The following is a 17,030-nucleotide window of genomic DNA, read 5'->3' as shown; positions in this document are numbered from 1 at the left end:
GCCATGGAGGTGGGAAACCTGCAGCTGGTGGCACTAGGGAGGGTGCAGCCAGTTCCCTCTAGAGCATCTGCTGCTGGGGGCTCGAGGGACCCATGTCCGGTGCCTGCGCTGGCTGGTGCTTGTAGGTCTCCAGGGTCCTGGCTGGTCTCTGCAGGCATTTGCTGTGACAGCAAACTGGAAATGGTTGAAGGAGGGGATGGGGATTTACAATGAAACTACCCAGCAGCTGCAGCCAGCTGGGCCTCACAAGCTGGAGGCAGCAAACCCAGGCCTTCGATGCGGAGCCACCTGGTTCTGGGTCGTGGGGGTGACTGCTGTGCTGGGGCAATGGGGTGTTAGCTCCCTGGCACGCGCTCAGCACCAGTCCAGCTGCGGAAGGCAAGCCTCTCCAAGCCGGGAAGCCCTCCGTGCACTGGAGCCGGGGCCCAGCCCTGTTAGAAATCCTGCTTTCAGGTCCCATTTTAAAGTGTGCATCCCCACACAGCACTGGTCAGCTGCTTTGCTTCTATATGGGCAGGCTCAGCTCCCGGAGGAAAACCTGGAGTGAACATTGCCAGCCCCCCAGGCATCACAGGGCTTGGTCACCACATCTTTGGAAGGAGCTTCCAGGTGCCAAGTGCTTTATAGGAAGGGAAATGTATCCCCCTGTGCCGGGGGGATTGCTCTGCTGGTCTTGCTCAGAGGGGTTCAATGACTCCCTAACTCCCCCCGAGGCAGGTCCAGCGTGTGCGGGTTGCTTTGGACAGGGCTGATCCTGCCTCAGGCCGGGGGTTGGACTAGACTAACCTCGTTACGACTAGTGAGGGACAAGCTGAGCACGGCACCAGGGAAGGCTAAGACCAGCCGCCTACCCAACAATCGACCCCGAGAGGCGTGAGCCGCTCCTGCCCATGTTAGGGCTGTTCACTCTGGACCCTACTGATGGCACAGTGCAGGGCAGCTCCCTCCTCACCTCCAACCTGGCACCCCCCCTTGCTCCCAAGAGCAGGGATGCTGCCTATTGGTGGGCCACCCACCCAATCCCGGCGCAGCAGGTAGCCAAGGGGCCAATCGGAGCATGCCGGGGGCGGGGCTATGTGCTGGGCAGTGCCTGGACCATTGTGGCTGGGATGCACTGGGGGTGTGGCTCCATCGCTCCAGGCAGCCCCAGGCTCCATGCATGGTCCCCACGGCCCTGCCCCGGCTCTGCAGCAGCCTCGGCCCCTGGGGCAGCTAATCCCCAGCTCAGCCCCGTGGGTGCGGACAAAGGTAGGCGCCTGCACGGGTGTGTGTGGGTGGGGGGCACCCGCGCATGTCGCGTCTCCCTCCTCCGTCACCCCGAAACTCCCCCAGCTGCAGCGCATCCGCTCTGTGGGCGCTGGCTGGGCCCAGGCACCTGCAGCACCAGCCCGCTCCCCTCCTCGGGGTCACACACGTCGGTCGGCTCGGCCCGGATCGCAGAGCCAGTTTGGGATTGACAGAGGCTTTGATGGCCGGGTCCACGGGCGACAGGCCCCGAGGTCCTGCCCGAGCGTCAGGGGGTGGGGAATGTGCTGAGATCATAGGTATTAACACCGCTGACCGGGTCAGACCCTGCTTCAGCGGTCAGCACGAGTACTGCCTGCATTGCCCGAGCTCCTGACTCAGCACAGCCGGACAGGCCCTTCGTGGGGTTAAAAACCATTGCCGTCTGACCGGGCTGTCACGTGCACCCTTGAGTCCTTTCATTGCCCGAGGGATCTGCCCACCCGGATGCCAATCTCATGCCTAGCTCAGTGGTTTTCCACCTCTTTAGACTGGAGGCATCCCTTGTTACACCCCTCAGAAAACGCCAGCTCTTTTTTTGACTACAGAAAAATGCTGGAGCATGTTTACGTTGCAGAGAGCTCAGACGGGCCGCCCCAGGGGCAGAGTGTTTTTAACACTGAATTCCTAGTTGGTCCAACAAAAGAGACCCAAAGACCCTTGTCTGCCTATGTCCTTAGACCAACACTAGTTGAAATCTCTAGGTTTATCGTGCATGCCGTGCGTGCACACCTACCCGTGCTCATACCGCGTGGCACCCTTGAGAAGGGCTGGCCTAGCTGGTTTGTCGTGGACCTAGGAGAGCTTTGCCGCCAAGTTCAGGTTCATTGTCCCCGTTTTACATGAGTGGGACGGGGGGTAAAACCCTGAGGTTTATAAAGACCCATCAGGGACTAGAAACCAGGTGGCTTGAACTGCAGCCAGGCATCCCCTCTCCGGACCAGCCACAGGGCCGGTGGGTGCAGGAAGCAACGGCTACAAATTGCACTGAGCACGCGATGTTTCAGGTCACGGCGACGTGCGAGGGCATCGCCGCCCTTTTCTCCCAGGAGCAGCGGCCCATTCGGGACGACGCGGGGAAGGAGCTGCGTCAGGACGCGATGAAGGAGAACTGCCAGCGCCTGTCTTTGCCGGGTAAGAGCTTGTTGTTTTATGCGGGGCTGTGTCCCTGGGGAAGTGGTCGGTGAGAGGCTCCCCCCTGCCCACAGCAGCATGCACTGGACGCAGGCTAAATGCAAGAGCAGCGGAGAACGCCCATTGTCAGGATCAGTGCGGAGATGAGGGGAAGCTCTGACACTGCATGCATGTACAACCCCAGTCATGTCACTCAGCCCAGCATTTTCAAACTAGGGGGCCTGAGATTTGACACCTAAATGCCATCTCTTGGCCTCTGCGTACCTTGCTCATGCCCTCCCTGCCCAGCCAGGATTCAGACACCGCCATGGACCAGATTAACCCCTGGTGCAACTTAGCAGGAACAGGCTGGGCCTGGGATGTTGCTCTGTGTCGCACACAAGGTAACCCCCGGGCGTCCCTTCCCTCCTAGCAGGTGCCTGGCCCAGGAGGGACGCGGGGAGAGACGGAGATCGCAAAGCCGCTTCGGAGAGGCAGGAGCCTGCTGTGCTGCCCCTTAGCAGTGCCCGAGAGGAGGAGGCGTCCCCATGTCCAGAGATGGAGCCACACAGCAGTGCCGGGGGCACCCCTGAGCGCGACCAGACACCCCCAGGGGCAGCGGGGCGGCACAATGCGGACGAGCTCAGCCACGGCACAGCCCACAGGACCCGGGCCCAGCTGGGCCGCATGGGCACGCACTCCTACGTCGGCAGCCCCAGGGGCAGTGCAGGCCGAGCCGTGGCAGGCGGGAGCCGCGAGGGCGTCCTGCCGAGGAAGGAGCGCAAGGAGCTGTCGCTCCCAGAGAAGGTGCGGGTGCTGGCCATGCTGGACGGACCCCGGGTGTCGCAGAGCGAGCTGGCCCGGCGCTTCGGCGTGTCCCAGCCCCAGATCTGTCGCATCCTCAAGAACAGGGAGCGCATCCTCAGCGCCTGGCACCAGGATGCCAACCCCGGGCGCAAGCGCAAGCGAGGGGGGCCAGGCGCAGCCTCTGAGGCCGCCCTGCTGCAATGGGCCGAGGGCATGCGAGCTGCCCACCCCCCTGCCCCCCAGCCGGAGCCTGCAGAAGCGCTGCGAAAGCCGGGCTGGGACCCCGCAGGGCCGCAGAAGGAGGCTGAGCCGCCCCTGGCCGCGGGCTGGGCCAGCGCGGTGCTGCCTCACCTCCTGCGCAGCTACGCCGCCGCGGACATATACAGCTGCACGGAGACCAGCATCCTCATCAGGGCCCTCCCGGCGGGGGCAGCTCCATGGGGAAGGGGGCCAGGAGCCCGAGGACGCCTGAGCCTCCTGCTCTGCGCCAACGCCGACGGCTCTGACAAGACAGACGTCCTGGCCGTGGGCCGGCACCCGGCCCCGCGCTGCTTCGAAGGGGTCCGGCTGGCGCACATGCCCTGGATGTATCGGGCCAGCCAGCAGGCGCGGCTGACAGCCCCGCTCTTCGTGGAGTGGCTGCAGGGGTTTGACGCGGCCGCGCGGCAGCAAAGGAGGCACGTGGCGCTGCTGCTCGGCCCCTCCAGCGCCAAGTCCGCCCCGGCGCTGTCCCACGTGCGGGTGCTTCCCCTGCCCCCAGCCCGGCCGCTGGACCGGGGAGTCGTGCGGTATTTGAAGGGCCTCTATAGGAGGAGGATGCTGACACGGCACGAGGAGCTCGCCACGCTCCCGACGATCTCGGACGCTCTCCACGTGCTGGCCCAGGCCTGGAGGGAGCTGCCCTGTGCAGTCATCCAGAGCAGCTTTCGAGCTGCCGGCTTCAGCTTGGACCGTGCCCTCCAGGCTCCCGCGCTCGGCACGGTGCAGGCGCTGCGGCCGGTCGGGCTGGAGCGACTCACGCCGCTGAACTCGGGGCCGGACGGGGTGGGTGTTACCGAAGGGGTCCTGCTGGGCAGAGCGATGGCCGGTCCAGTGGACGAGGAGGAGGATGAAGAGGATGACCCCCCCGCGCCGCCCTGCCCCTCCAAGGCGGAGGCGATGGAGAGCCTGGGCAAGCTGCGGCGGTACTTGGAGTGCCACGCCACGGCCCCCGGCCTGCTGCACGCCTTCTACCAGCTGGAGGACGCGGTGCACGCGGTCTGCCCCGGGACCCTGCGAGGTGAGGCCGCAACCGTCCAGGACTGAGCCAGCATGGACGCTGGCACCGGACTGCTGAGCGCTGCCCAGACGGCGACAGCTCCTGGTGCTGTTCCCAGAGGGGTTTCCCCGCTTTGTGCCAGTCGCTGCCACATGGAGCTTACGGTCGGCTCGGAGGAGAGAGGCTGCAGGCAGGGAGAAAGGGAGCAGCAGTGCCGCTGAGGGTGGATGACCACAGCATGCGGCGAGGTGCCCAGGGTCACCCAGGGTCTGTGGCGGGGCTGGGACAGGGTGGCAAAGAAGCCCGTTCTCCCTCCTGTGCTCGTCCTCTCCACCCCTTTCCTGCCAACTTCACCCCAATTCCAGCAGGATGTGGTGTCCTCTGTCTCTTCCTGTCCTAAATCCTCGCGGTGCATGGCCGGCAGCCGCCTTTCAGTGCTGGGCGCGGACCCCGGCAGCGGGCGAGGGCCGCGGCATGAGTCTGTGTGTCCCAAGGGGATGTGGACCAGAGGCAATTAAAGAGCTCGTTTGCAATGTGTCCGAGTGAGTCCGACTGCCCCGTTCAGCTCGGGGCTCCGCGTTTGAAGCTGGATGCGGGGTAGCTGGAGAGGGTGCAGCAGCGGGGCATAGAAAGGCCGAAGGGGTTGGGGTGCAGCTGTATGGGGAGAGCTGGGAAGAAGCAGGACGTGACAGCAGACAGGCCGTGGCCACGTGCTGTAGACCCCTTCAGACCCTTCCTGAGCCAGACAACACGGCCCTGGCAGCTCATGTCAAGAGACGCCGTGTGTTCTCCGGTGCTCCCGGAGCAGCCTGTGCAAGGGTTTGTCACCAAGGATACCGTGAAGGATCTGTGTTACTATGGATACCGGCCCATGGATCCAGGCTGCAGGGACATCCTCTGAAGGGTGGAGGAGAGGATGCCCCGGTACCCGGCATGGGGCTTTCCAGCTGCTACTGCTCCATCCCGCGCATCGGTCGCTGCCTGCACGGCCCTCCCGAGGGGTGATTCCCGCGGGGTGGGAGACCCCTCCAAGGGGAAGAACCAATTTGGGGCCCAAGCTGGGGAGTTGCTGAGGCTTGTAGCCCCCCATGGATGTCAATGGGGAAGGGGAATTTAGCTTCAATCCCTGGTCAAGAAGGTCCCAGAGAAGGTGGCATGAGGCCACCCCGTCTCCCCCAGCGAAGCAGCTTGTAAGGCAGCTCCCCGGGGACCCGAATGCCTGTCCCAGCCTTGGCAGCAGTGAGAGCTGCGGGGCTTTCTCCCCCTGGCCTCGAAGCCACAAAGCCCGAGGACATCCCCGTCACGATGCTGAGCCAGTCTCACGCTTTCCGGCGAGATGGGGTAGAGATGCCCAGGCTGTGGGTGCAATTGCTGGGGCTCCTGCCATATGTGTGAGGTCTTGGGGGAAGGGGGCAGGCGGCTCCAGAGAGCAGGGGGATGCGGTGGGCACAGTCCAGCCCCGGCAGGATGACAGATGAGTGTCTATCCTACACGGCCAAGTAACCTCCCCCAGGCCTGAGACACGAGGCTGCAGAGAGGGTGGGAGAAATCACAGCCTGGCTGCTTTTATCTCCTTTAATAGCCCGTGGACGGCTGTGAGGAGACACATCCAAAGTGGCTGCTACATCTCCTGTGAGGCACGACCCCCCGGTCCTGCCCCGGCGCCAGGCTGGGAGCCCTGCTCCGGCAGCACGGCCGGGTCGTGGCGTGCAGCAGCAGGGCCCGGGTGCCGGGCAGGACCCCGCCGGGGAAGACGGTCTTGCTGCCCAGCAGCAGTTTGCGGAGGTCCTTGCTCTGCAGGGCGGCCAGCTGCAGGTGCCGCGGGGCGATGACTCCGTCCTGGCTGCCTCGCGCGGCCTTCCCGGCCCAGGCCAGGATCTGGGCCGTCAGGTACTGGGTCACGGCAGCCAGGTAAACCAAGGCTTCGCCTTTGATGCGCTTGATGCGCAGTCTCTGCCGCAGCATGCGCTCGAGCTGGTCCACGGGGAAGTGCAGCTTCTGTGGGGACGCCCGGGACGTGGCCTGCGCCTGGGACGTCTCGCTGGCCGTGTCCTGCCGGGACATGAGTGCGAATCCCTGCAGCAAAGCCGTGTCCCTGGCTGCATCCAGCAGCGAGGCCGGCTGCGCTGGGCCCGGCCGAGCCTCGCCCATGGTGGAGCAGGAGGAAGGAAGGAGGAAGACAACATTCCGGTCAGCCGCGTATGGACCAATTGGGAGAGCGATCCTTTATGAGGTCACAGAGGGACCCCATCTCTCTGTGATGTCACTGCTGTCAGCGCTGCTGCAGCCTCCCTGCAGCCAGGAGGGCCGTGGGCAGGCGCAGGGAGGTCCTTCTCCACCAGCTCTGCTCCTTCCCTCACGTCTCGTTGCACCCGCGCCTGTCATGTCCAGAGGGGTGGGAAGGTGCCACCTTCCACCAGCCAGAGCGTCCTGCCCAGGCGGCACGGCTGGGTGCCGTCCCTGGACACCCCTGTCCAACACGCCCCTCTGCAAACAGCTGGACAAGACCCAGCAGCAAACAGACCCAGAGGACGGCGTCTTCCCTCCCCGGAGCTCCACATCGGTGGGTGCATCCCGGGCCGGAGCAGGGGCCCACGGTCCCTGGGGCTGGATCCGAGCAGGAACCCAGTGCCCCGTCTTGTGTCCTCGCTATCAACCAAGCTGCCTCCTCCTCTCTAGTTATGCCACTGCTGGCCCTTCCTCCCGTGTTGTTCCCAGCCTGGTTTCGAGGCTCTCCTGCCTCCCTGGGGAGACGATGCCCCTCCAGCACCTCATGCCCCCACAGCGGGAGGTGCTGCGGGACCAGGGTGCCCGATGGGCAGAGGGGCTTCCCCCATCTCCAGCACACCCTGCCCTTTCCTAGCTCTCCCCTGGACGCCAGCTGCCCCCTCTTGTAAAAGCCCACCCACCCTCCTTCCCTGAGCTGGGTCCTTCTTCCATATCCCTAAACACCTGAGATCACAACAGCCCACCACGCCTGTCCTCTCCATCAGCCTCTTGGATGCCCCCCAGGCTCTGGCAAAACTCCAGGCTGACCCTTGTGTGCTGTGTGGCAGGTGCCAGGTTGCCCGTCCCGGGGCCAGGGCACATCTCCACGGTGCGAGGCTGAGGGGCTCCGTGCGTACTTGCTCCTGCACCAAAAGCAGCATGGCCACGCTCAGCCCACAGCCCATACTCAGCATGGCGCTGTCTTGTGTGGGGCCGACAGACCCCCAAAAGCCTCTCCCCATGCACAGACAATAGTGTTGGGAGGCAGCCAGCCTCCAAGCATCCCCCCAGCCCAGTACCCCAATATAAGATGCCTAGCCCCCAGGTACCAGCCAGCTGCTGGAGGGCTCCTAAAAGGTTTCATGGCCCAATTAACGTGGATATCTCACTAGAGCAGGCTGATGTGACTGAGCAGAGCTGAGCCCAAGTGAGCAGCACTCCTGCACCCCACGGCCTGGCACTCTTGGCAAGGTCGGGCACCACCTTTGGTGTTTAAATTGCTGGCGTGTCAATGGGCAGCTGCCCCAAGCACAGACCGGGAGCAGCTCATCCTGGGACAAGCACCCTGACAGCATCAAACCATCACTCTCACCGCCCTGCTCCCGAGCTGCTTAGGCTCACGACCTCCCTATAAGACCAAGCACTTAGTGCATCAGTAATGCGCTTCAGGGGCAGCGTCACAACTAGGCACGAGCATCGTGGGAGCACGCACAGCCAGGGAGGCTCACACAAGCTGGTGTCGTGGTAGCAGTGCAGGTGGGAGGCAGAGCCAGGAGGGACCTGGTGCCCGATGGGCAGGCAGGAGAGGCTGGCCTGTGTAGCTGTACTGCTGCCCAGGGAGAAATGGTATTGTGCTGGGTGCCTCCTTCCCTTTCCCCATGCCAGGCTGGCCCCAGGCACATTGTGCTTCCCCAGAGCGGATCACCTGCCTGGCATGGCAGTTGCTCCCGTCCCAGCCAGCACCTGGCTCCATTTGAAGCCCAAATCATCCCTGCGCCCTCAGGCACTCAGGCCTCACCAGTTCCAGGTACATTTCCCCGGCCCCCCAGCAGGAACTGGGACCTGGTCCTTCTGGGTGGGAAGTCGCAGGCAGCCTGAGATGATGCTGGCTCCGTCGCTCCCTTGCACCACTGGCCCCAGCCCCTCCAGCCCGGTGGCCATTCAGCTCGGGCCGGCCTTTGGCTCTCTGCTGTAATGCTAAGGAGATTTGTTTTTCTTTTTAACTTTATTTAGTAACAAATCCAACTTATCAAATTTTAAAAAATGTAACCTCAGAAGGTACACCCAGTCCCCCACAGCACAGGTAAGCATAGACAGCTGGGTCCATCACCCACGCACAGCACCAGGGTCAAGCTGAGCCCAAACGACCCACACCTATTTCCATCCCAGGAGCAGCCCCATAGCAGAGCACCAAGGGCATCGTGCTAGGGCTCCAGGAGCACGAGTCCAAGCCTGGCTCTGGGCTCAGGCTGAAGGCCGGCTCATCTGAATGGGCATCTGTCACATGGGCTGGAGAGTCGGAGGCAGCGGGATGCGATGCTGGGCTCACGGCTGCCCTGTGCGCTGTCGGCTGCAGAAACGGGCATCCCTGGACCACACTGCCTCAGTGGCTGCAAGGCCCAGAGTGACCTTTCGCTGTTTAGAGAGAGGCAATAAAAAGTCCTTCTTCAGATATGTGGGCAGTCAAAAAAACTAAGGGCAACATTGGACCACTGCTGAACCAAATGGGACAGCTGATGACACCTGACATCCAGGAAAAAGCTAATCTCCTCAAGGATTACTTTGCATCGGTTTTTCAGCAGCCTGAGGGGATCACGCTGCCTGACAGGATGCAGGATTACCAGGGTAAGGGAGATCATACGCCTATAATTGGCACAGGTCTTGTGAGGGAACAGCTTGTGAGGCTGGACATCCACAAGTCAGCTGGCCCGATGCAATGCACCCAAGAGCGCTAAAAGAGTTGGCGGACATCACAGCACAACCATTGGCAAGAATATTTGAGAGCTCATGGCGCTCAGGGAAAGCACCTGAAGATTGGAAGAGGACCAATGCGGTGCCTATCTTCAAGAAAGGGAGGAAGGAAGTTCCAGGGAACTGCAGGCCAATCACTTTGACTTCAATCCCTGGAAAGATCTTGGAAAAAATTATCAAAGAAACCATCAACAACAGGCTAACGGAAGGCAGAGAGATAGCCAACACGGCTTCATTACACGTAGGTCTTGCCTGACCAACCTCATTTCCTTCTATGACCAGATAACGCATCACCTGGACAAGGGAGAAGAGGTTGATGTCATATATTTGGATTTCAAAAAAGCCTGAGACTTGGTATCCCATGATGTCCTCATGGAAAAATTGGGGAACTGAGGCCTCAACAACCTTACAGTCCGATGGCTGGGGAACTGGCTCCGTGGTCGGACCCAGACAGTGGTAGTCAATGGAACCGAGTCAACGTGGCTCATGGTGACCAGTGGCATCCCCCAGGATTCAGTACTTGAACCACTACTCTTTAATATATTCACAAACAATCTGGATTCAGGTGTCAGAAGTGGACTGGCTAAGTTCGCAGATGACACCAAATTGTGGGAAAGTGCGGTCATGCTGGAGGAGAGGACAGGCTCGCAAGGTGGGCATATCAAAACCTGATGACTTTCAACACGAAGAAATGCAAGGTGCTCCACCTTGGGAGAAAAAACCCACATCATACTTATAGGCTCGGCAGTGCTACACTCACTAGCACCACGACCAAAAGAGACTTGGGGTCATGATTGACCACAAGATGAACATGAGCCACCAATGCAATGCCACAGCTGGCAAAGCAAGTAAAACTCTGGCTTGCATCTACCGATGCATCTCAAGCAAGACCCAAGAAATCATCCTCTTGCTTTACTCAGCATGGTGAGGCTGCAGCTGGAGTACTTGTCCAATTCTGGGCTCCACACTTTAGAAAGGACATGGAGAAGCTTGAGAGAGTCCAGAGGAGAGCCATGCACATGGTTATACGTCAAGAGAACGGGCCTTATGAGGAAAGACTGAGAGGCTTGGGACTCTTCAGCCTGGAGAAGTGAAGGTGCAGGGGGGGACTTGGTGGCAGCCTGCAAGTACATCAGGGGTGTGCATCAGGAACTGGGAGAACAACTGTTCACCAGCGCACCGCAAGAGAAGACAAGGTCTAACAGTCACAAACTCCTGCAAGACCATTTTAGACTGGACATTAGGAAAAACTTCTTTACCATCCGGGTCTCCAAAGTCTGGAATAGACTCCCCCCAGAAGCGGTGCAAGCACCTGCTGTGGATACCTTCAAGAAATATTTGGATGCTCATCTTGCTGGGGCCATCTGACCCCAGCTAACTTCCTGCCCTTTGGACAGGGGGCTGGACCTGATGATCTGGCGAGGTCTGTTCCAGCCCTAAAGTCTATGAAATCTATGAAGAAATATAACTGTAGATAGCGGTGAAAATAAGGCACACCAACTAGGGTGCCAAACAATTAGTGTGAGCAGTAACAGGCAGCTGAATCAAGAGCAAATGTATAAATGCTTCTACACAAATACCAGAATACCAAAATAAAATGGGTGAACTAGAATGCCTGGTATGAAACGGTGACTTCAACATAATAGTCATTTCAAAGACTTGGTGGAGGGATGCTGTGGCAGAATGCCATCTCTGTCTCTCCCCAAACTCTGCTATCAGGCTAATGACCTATCTGACAATTTGGTTACCATGGTCACTGCAGAGGGTAGACACTCCTGGCCTCATCTTCTTCAGGTAACCCTGAGTTGACACCTGAGCTGGATACATTCCTGAGGGAGGGGAAACCTGCTCTCTCTGCCTATGTGACTGGCCTCACACACCTGGGTAGGGGCTTAAACTCCCTGTTGCTCCAAGCAATGTCATCATGAGTGGGAAGGGGCTAGAGACCCTGCCAGTCTACCAGCAACCAGTGATGCATTTCAAATTGGTTGGCTGGCCTCCAACAACTGCTGGCCTTCATTGGATCAGGTATATGAGGTCATAAGTTAAATACTGCCCGGGAGGAGAGAGAGCAGCCATTATGAGGACTCTCAGAGAAGCTGGACCATCTAAAACTTGCTCTCTCTCTTGAAACTCATGGGCAGTGAACTGCCTGCCTCCAGAGGGAATCTCCACCTGCCTCGGGATGACACGTGTGAGTAAGCTACCTGAGATCTAACTCAGGGGAGGGCAATTATCTCGATTGGAGAGCCACTTCATGAATTTTGGTGAGCTGTCGAGGGCTGCATGGGTAGCCCTGCCCCTTGACAGCTGCCCCACACCCTGACCGCCATCTTGTGGTCAGAAGTCCTGCCCCCTAACCCCTACCCTTTGCCACCAGAAGTCCCTCCCTTTGCCCCCAGAAGTACTCCTTTTGGGAGGGGGTAGTATGGCCTTGGAAGTGGAAGTTACACTCTGTCACATGGTCTATGTCAGGGTAGGCAACATTTTTTGGCTGGAGTGCCAAAAAAACCACAATGTCTGTCTTGTAAGGCACTGGAGTGCCGACATGCCAAAAAACTAAAATTGGAGCAGGGGGTATGTGGCAGGATGCAATGCATATTAATATAGTTAATAATCATAAATGTTTCAGTTTTATGGTAAATACCGGGTTTTCTAAAAATTCTAAATCTGGTGACCGTAAATAAACCTTCACAGAGGGAAGAGGGAGGGAAGAGGGAGGGAAGGAAGAAAAAATAGAGGGAAGAGAGACAGAGAAGGGAGAAAGAAGAGGGAGGGAGGAGAGAGGGAAGAGGGATGGGACTAGATAAATTAATGGAGGATAGATCTATTAATGGCTACAGCACATAACAGTTGGAGATGTTTCCTCCGGCATCTCTACACCAAGAATGGTGGATGCCGGAGAGGGTGCTGAGTAAGGAATAGATCACTAGATCTCATTCAATGCTCTCCCTCTATAGCAGGGTCATAGATTCATAGATGTTAGGGTCGGAAGGGACCTCAATAGATCATCGAGTCCGACCCCCTGCATAGGAAGGAAAGAGCGCTGGGTCTAGATGACCCCAGCTAGATACTCATCTAACCTCCTCTTGAAGACCCCCAGGGTAGGGGAGAGCACCACCTCCCTTGGGAGCCCGTTCCAGACCCTGGCCACTCGAACTGTGAAGAAGTTCCTCCTAATGTCCAGTCTCAATCTGCTCTCTGCTAGCTTGTGGCCATTGTTTCTTGTAACCCCCGGGGGCGCCTTGGTGAATAAATCCTCACCAATACCCTTCTGTGCCCCCGTGATGAACTTATAGGCAGCCACAAGGTCGACTCTCAACCTTCTCTTGCGGAGGCTGAAAAGGTCCAGGTTCTCTAGTCTCTCCTCGTAGGGCTTGGTCTGCAGGCCCCTGACCATACGAGTTGCCCTTCTCTGGACCCTCTCCAGGTTATCCGCATCCCTCTTGAAGTGTGGCGCCCAGAATTGCACGCAGTACTCCAACTGCGGTCTGACCAGCACCCGATAGAGGGGAAGTATCACCTCCCTGGACCTATTCCTCATGCATCTGCTGATGCACGATAAAGTGCCATTGGCTTTTCTGATGGCTTCGTCACACTGCCGACTCATGTTCATCTTGGAGTCCACTAGGACTCCAAGATCCCTTTCCACCTCTGTGCCACCCAGCAGGTCATTCCCTAGGCTGTAGGTATGCTGGACATTTTTCCTCCCTAGGTGCAGCACTTTGCATTTCTCCTTGTTGAACTGCATCCTGTTGTTTTCTGCCCACTTGTCCAACCTGTCCAGGTCTGCCTGCAGCTGTTCCCTGCCCTCCGGCGTGTCCACTTCTCCCCATAGCTTTGTGTCATCTGCAAACTTGGACAGAGTACACTTTACTCCCTCGTCCAAGTCGCTGATGAAGACATTAAAGAGTATCGGTCCAAGGACCGAGCCCTGCGGGACCCCACTGCCCACACCCTTCCAGGTTGAGACCGACCCATCCACCACGACTCTCTGGGTGCGACCCTCTAGCCAATTCGCCACCCACCGGACTGTGTAGTCATCCACATCACAGCCTCTTAACTTGTTCACCAGTATGGGGTGGGATACCGTATCGAAGGCCTTCCTGAAGTCTAAGTATACGACGTCCACCCCTCCTCCTGTGTCCAGGCGTTTCGTAACCTGGTCATAGAAAGAGACTAGGTTGGTCAGGCACGATCTGCCCGCCACAAACCCGTGCTGGTTTCCCCTCAGCATAATTTGCCCTGCCGGGCTCTCACAAATGTGAGCCTTGATAATTTTTTCAAAGACTTTACCAAGGATGGAGGTGAGACTGACTGGCCTATAGTTGCCCGGGTCCTCCTTCCTCCCCTTCTTGAAAATGGGGACCACGTTAGCCCTTTTCCAGTCCTCCGGGACTTGGCCCGTGCGCCACGAGCGTTCAAATATTCCCGCCAGTGGCTGTGCAATGATGTCGGCCAGTGCCTTCAGCACCCTCGGATGGAGCTCATCCAGGCCTGCCGACTTAAAGGCATCCAGTTCCTCCAAGTGACTCTGCACCATTTCAGGGTCTACGCATGGACGTCTGGCGCCTTGCTGCTGCCTCTCTACAACCCCCGTGAGAGACTTGTCGTGCCCCTCACTTAGGGACACTGAGGCAAAGAACTCGTTGAGGAGTTCAGCCTTGTCCCCCCAAGGAAACAGGAACCCCCGGCACATAAAGGCATTTTGCTTGGCACATGTCTCGGGGCAGACGGTGGGGAAGGGGCTGTGGTTGCGCTGCCACAAAGAGGATCAGGCCACTTGTGGTCCCCCCGCCATCTGCCCCTGCCACACCAACATCTTGCAGGCTGGGGTTGGGGTGTTTTTGGTACTCTGCCCAAAAACATTGCTGACCCTGCCCTATAGCATCCATTTCTGCCACTGTCGGAGCCAGATGGATCACCCGTCTCACCCAGTACGGCACTGCTTATGGTTTTATGACCCGAGCCCTCATTGCCAAGGGGAGATGGCCCCGGCCCATCCTGCTCTGGGGACCTTGCCCCCAGGCCTGGAAAGAAGAAAGCAGCCTGGCCCTCTGCCCCTGCATGCACCGCTGAGGCGTGCGGCCTCTCCCTGGTGTGGATGCCCTGGTGCGAGGCCAGGCCAGTCCGGAGCCGGAAGCCCTTCCCACAGTGGGCGCAGGCGAAGGGGCGCTCGGCCAAGTGCACACACCGGTGGGTGGCCAGGCGGGAGGTAGTGGCAAAGCCCTTGCCGCAGCGGGCGCAGCGGTGGGGGTGCTGCCCTGCCAGCTGGCAGCGGTGGTAGCGCAGCCATGCCGCGTGGTGAAGGGCACCCACAGTGGGGGCAAGTGCAGGGCCCCCCCCGGCATGGTGGCCCCGCACATGGGTCTGCAGCACCTTGCACGTGGCGAAGCGCTTGCCGCAGTGGGCGCAGCCGTGCAGGCGCTCAGCGGTGTGCAGGCACCGGTGCGTCGCCAGGTTCTGCCAGCGGGCGAAGCTCTTCCCGCACTGCCCACACCGCAGCGGGCTCTCACGGGCCCCCAGGCCCGGGCAGGCAGGGCTGCCGGCGGCTGGGCTCGGCCCGTCAGTCTCGGCCAGGGACGCTTGGGCTTTCAGCGTCGAGGACGAGGGCCCTCGAGCCTCTGCATCTCCCTGGGAGCTGACCTGATGCCTCTGCCTCCCCGCTCTCCTCCTGGACCGTTTCCCTGAGGGCAGAAAGGGAGAAATTCAGGATGTGGTTTATCCATCCTGCACTCCTGACCCAGGCCGAGGCCTTCTGCACAGAGGAGCCTCCATCGTTTTCAAAGTCCCGAAAGCTTCGGTGGCCTCCGTGCTTGTCCCCGATGCAGGGAGCCTCCCCGGGGGGTTGCCGGCCTGGGGACCTGCCCTGGCCACGGCTGGGATCACTCACCCGTGGAAGTGCTGGCAGGGACTGCGCCCCGCTCCAAGTCCTGCTGCTCGGGGCCGTACGGCTCTGCCCCCCGCTCGAGCCTGGAGACGAGCTCTGGTTTGGCAGCTTCCTGGCCTGTTGCATAGACAGAGACTGACATGGGTCTGGTCCGAGCTGGCCCCTCGGGGCTGCGCAGCCCACCCATCTCCCTGATTTGGGGGGACAATCGCCCACATGCTCCTCCTGCGGGTGTTGGCTAATGCACGCCAAGCTCCTGCTAGAGAGGACGTGGGTGGCACAGAAGGAGGCTGCCGGACATCATGTCCCCCATGCTCCCGGGGGTCCACACCAGCTCAGAGCCCCTGGCACGGCCAAGGCTGCCAGGACGCCATGTCTCCCGCACCCTGGCCCTGCTTACCGAGCTGGACAAGGAGCTCGTAGTTCTCCATCATGACGGCACGGTACAGCTCCTGCTGCCACGGCGCCAGCATCTCCCACTGCTCCCGGGAGAAATGGATGGCCACGTCCTCAAACCTCACCGGCCCCTGGAAGACCACAAGTGTCACACTCAGCACGAGTCTGTGCCACGAGGAGTGTTCCCTGCGTGCACAGCCGGAGGGCAACGACTTGTCACGGGGACACGGAGCCACCACGATCACAGCATTGCACATGTGTCATACTGCGGTCCCGGAGGCGTAAAGGGGCCTCCCCACCCCACGCTCTGCTTTTTGGGCGGCTCACGGGGACACTGCGTGGTACCGTGGGCCTCGGCAGATTTTCAGCTGCTGCGTATGCTACCCCCCGCCACGAACTTGCTGCATCCAGAGGCCAAATTCCCCGAAAGAAAGGAAAACTGAGAAATCTGACAGGTGCCCCTGGAACAGGCAGCGCCCAGGATAGGGATCCTGCCCCGGAGGTGTTGAAGGGCCCAGCCTGGCCCGACTGGTGTAGGGTCATTTGAGCCCCCATCCACCAGCAGTCATGGGGGGCTGCACCCTGCGCCGGCGCTCAGCTTGCCCACAGGTCCCGTCTCCGGGAAAGGTGCCCCAGTGCCCCATAGAGCCATCCCGTGGGTCATGCCTTGCCACACAGGCTGGCTGTTCATGCATTCCTGCCCGGACGTGGGGACACCACAGTGCCACGTGAGCAAGGACACTAGCTCATGAGTCAAGGGTGCCAGCAAGGTTGGCGAGCCCCCATCAATGGGGCACTAGGGCAGGGCACAGAGGAGGGAGGATCCTCACTCCAGCACCTACCAGGACACCGGGGCTGGCACAGTCCTCCAGCCCTGCCATGCCCGGCCCTTGGCACCTAGCAGGGCACTGCCGAGGCCACCTGTGAGCCAGGCAGAGCTTCCCGGCAGGGCACAGCTGGGCATGGGGCAGGGAGACAGAGCCATCAGCTGCAGGGGTGCTGCTGCAGCTGGGCCAGCTCAGCGCCTCCCACCAGCCCATGCCCATCCTCATCCGCGGCAGGCAGCAAGGCGGGGGGCGGCTCAGGCTGTGGTTGCAGCAGCGAGGGGTGTTGTCTTGTTCTGCAGTTTCCCCTTCAAATCACCTCTGCTTTGTGCACCAGCTGCATCCCACCGGGAGTGGGAAAGAAGCTGCAATAACTGAGCAGCTGTTGCATCCTACCCCGCTGTGGCATCACTTACCATGGACGGGAGAGGACAGGCCAGGCAGGTGCTGCCGATCAGGTGTTTCAGGCTCAGGGGCAGGCAGTCTCCCTTCACCGTCC

At 60.2% G+C, this 17,030-nt stretch overlaps 3 protein-coding genes across 4 annotated transcripts; 1 reads left to right on the top strand and 2 right to left on the bottom strand.

Annotated features, from left to right (window-relative positions):
- The first annotated feature begins 1,074 nt into the window (after nucleotides 1-1,074).
- LOC109282730 (tigger transposable element-derived protein 3) lies at nucleotides 1,075-4,997 on the top strand. Of its 2 annotated transcripts, none has more exons than XM_059729408.1 (3): nucleotides 1,075-1,248; nucleotides 2,292-2,418; nucleotides 2,834-4,997. In XM_059729408.1, the coding sequence occupies exons 1-3, from the start codon at nucleotides 1,075-1,077 to the stop codon at nucleotides 4,507-4,509; spliced, it is 1,977 nt and encodes a 658-aa protein (XP_059585391.1). In that variant the 3' UTR covers nucleotides 4,510-4,997. The 2 variants fall into 2 exon arrangements, with proteins under 2 accessions (XP_059585391.1, XP_019341186.2); XM_019485641.2 differs by having other exon boundaries at nucleotides 2,831-4,997.
- A 984-nt stretch (nucleotides 4,998-5,981) lies between these two features.
- LOC132250995 (late histone H2A.2.2-like) lies at nucleotides 5,982-6,725 on the bottom strand. Its single transcript, XM_059729437.1, has one exon. It carries the CDS (start codon nucleotides 6,611-6,613, stop codon nucleotides 6,038-6,040), a length of 576 nt encoding a protein of 191 aa, XP_059585420.1. The 5' UTR covers nucleotides 6,614-6,725; the 3' UTR covers nucleotides 5,982-6,037.
- A 4,712-nt stretch (nucleotides 6,726-11,437) lies between these two features.
- On the bottom strand, nucleotides 11,438-16,096 carry LOC106739357 (zinc finger protein 250). Its single transcript, XM_019485629.2, has 4 exons — nucleotides 15,712-16,096; nucleotides 15,315-15,428; nucleotides 14,495-15,108; nucleotides 11,438-11,473 (listed from the first exon to the last, which is right to left on the bottom strand). Exons 1-4 carry the CDS (start codon nucleotides 15,962-15,964, stop codon nucleotides 11,438-11,440), a joined length of 1,017 nt encoding a protein of 338 aa, XP_019341174.1. The 5' UTR covers nucleotides 15,965-16,096.
- Between the last annotated feature and the right edge of the window lie 934 nt (nucleotides 16,097-17,030).

The sequence above is a fragment of the Alligator mississippiensis genome, chromosome 5 (assembly GCF_030867095.1).
Source record: "Alligator mississippiensis isolate rAllMis1 chromosome 5, rAllMis1, whole genome shotgun sequence".
Classification (NCBI taxonomy): Eukaryota; Metazoa; Chordata; order Crocodylia; family Alligatoridae; genus Alligator; species Alligator mississippiensis.
Note: the sequence above shows the minus strand (reverse complement) of the source record. Positions and strands in the feature narration are given on the sequence as shown.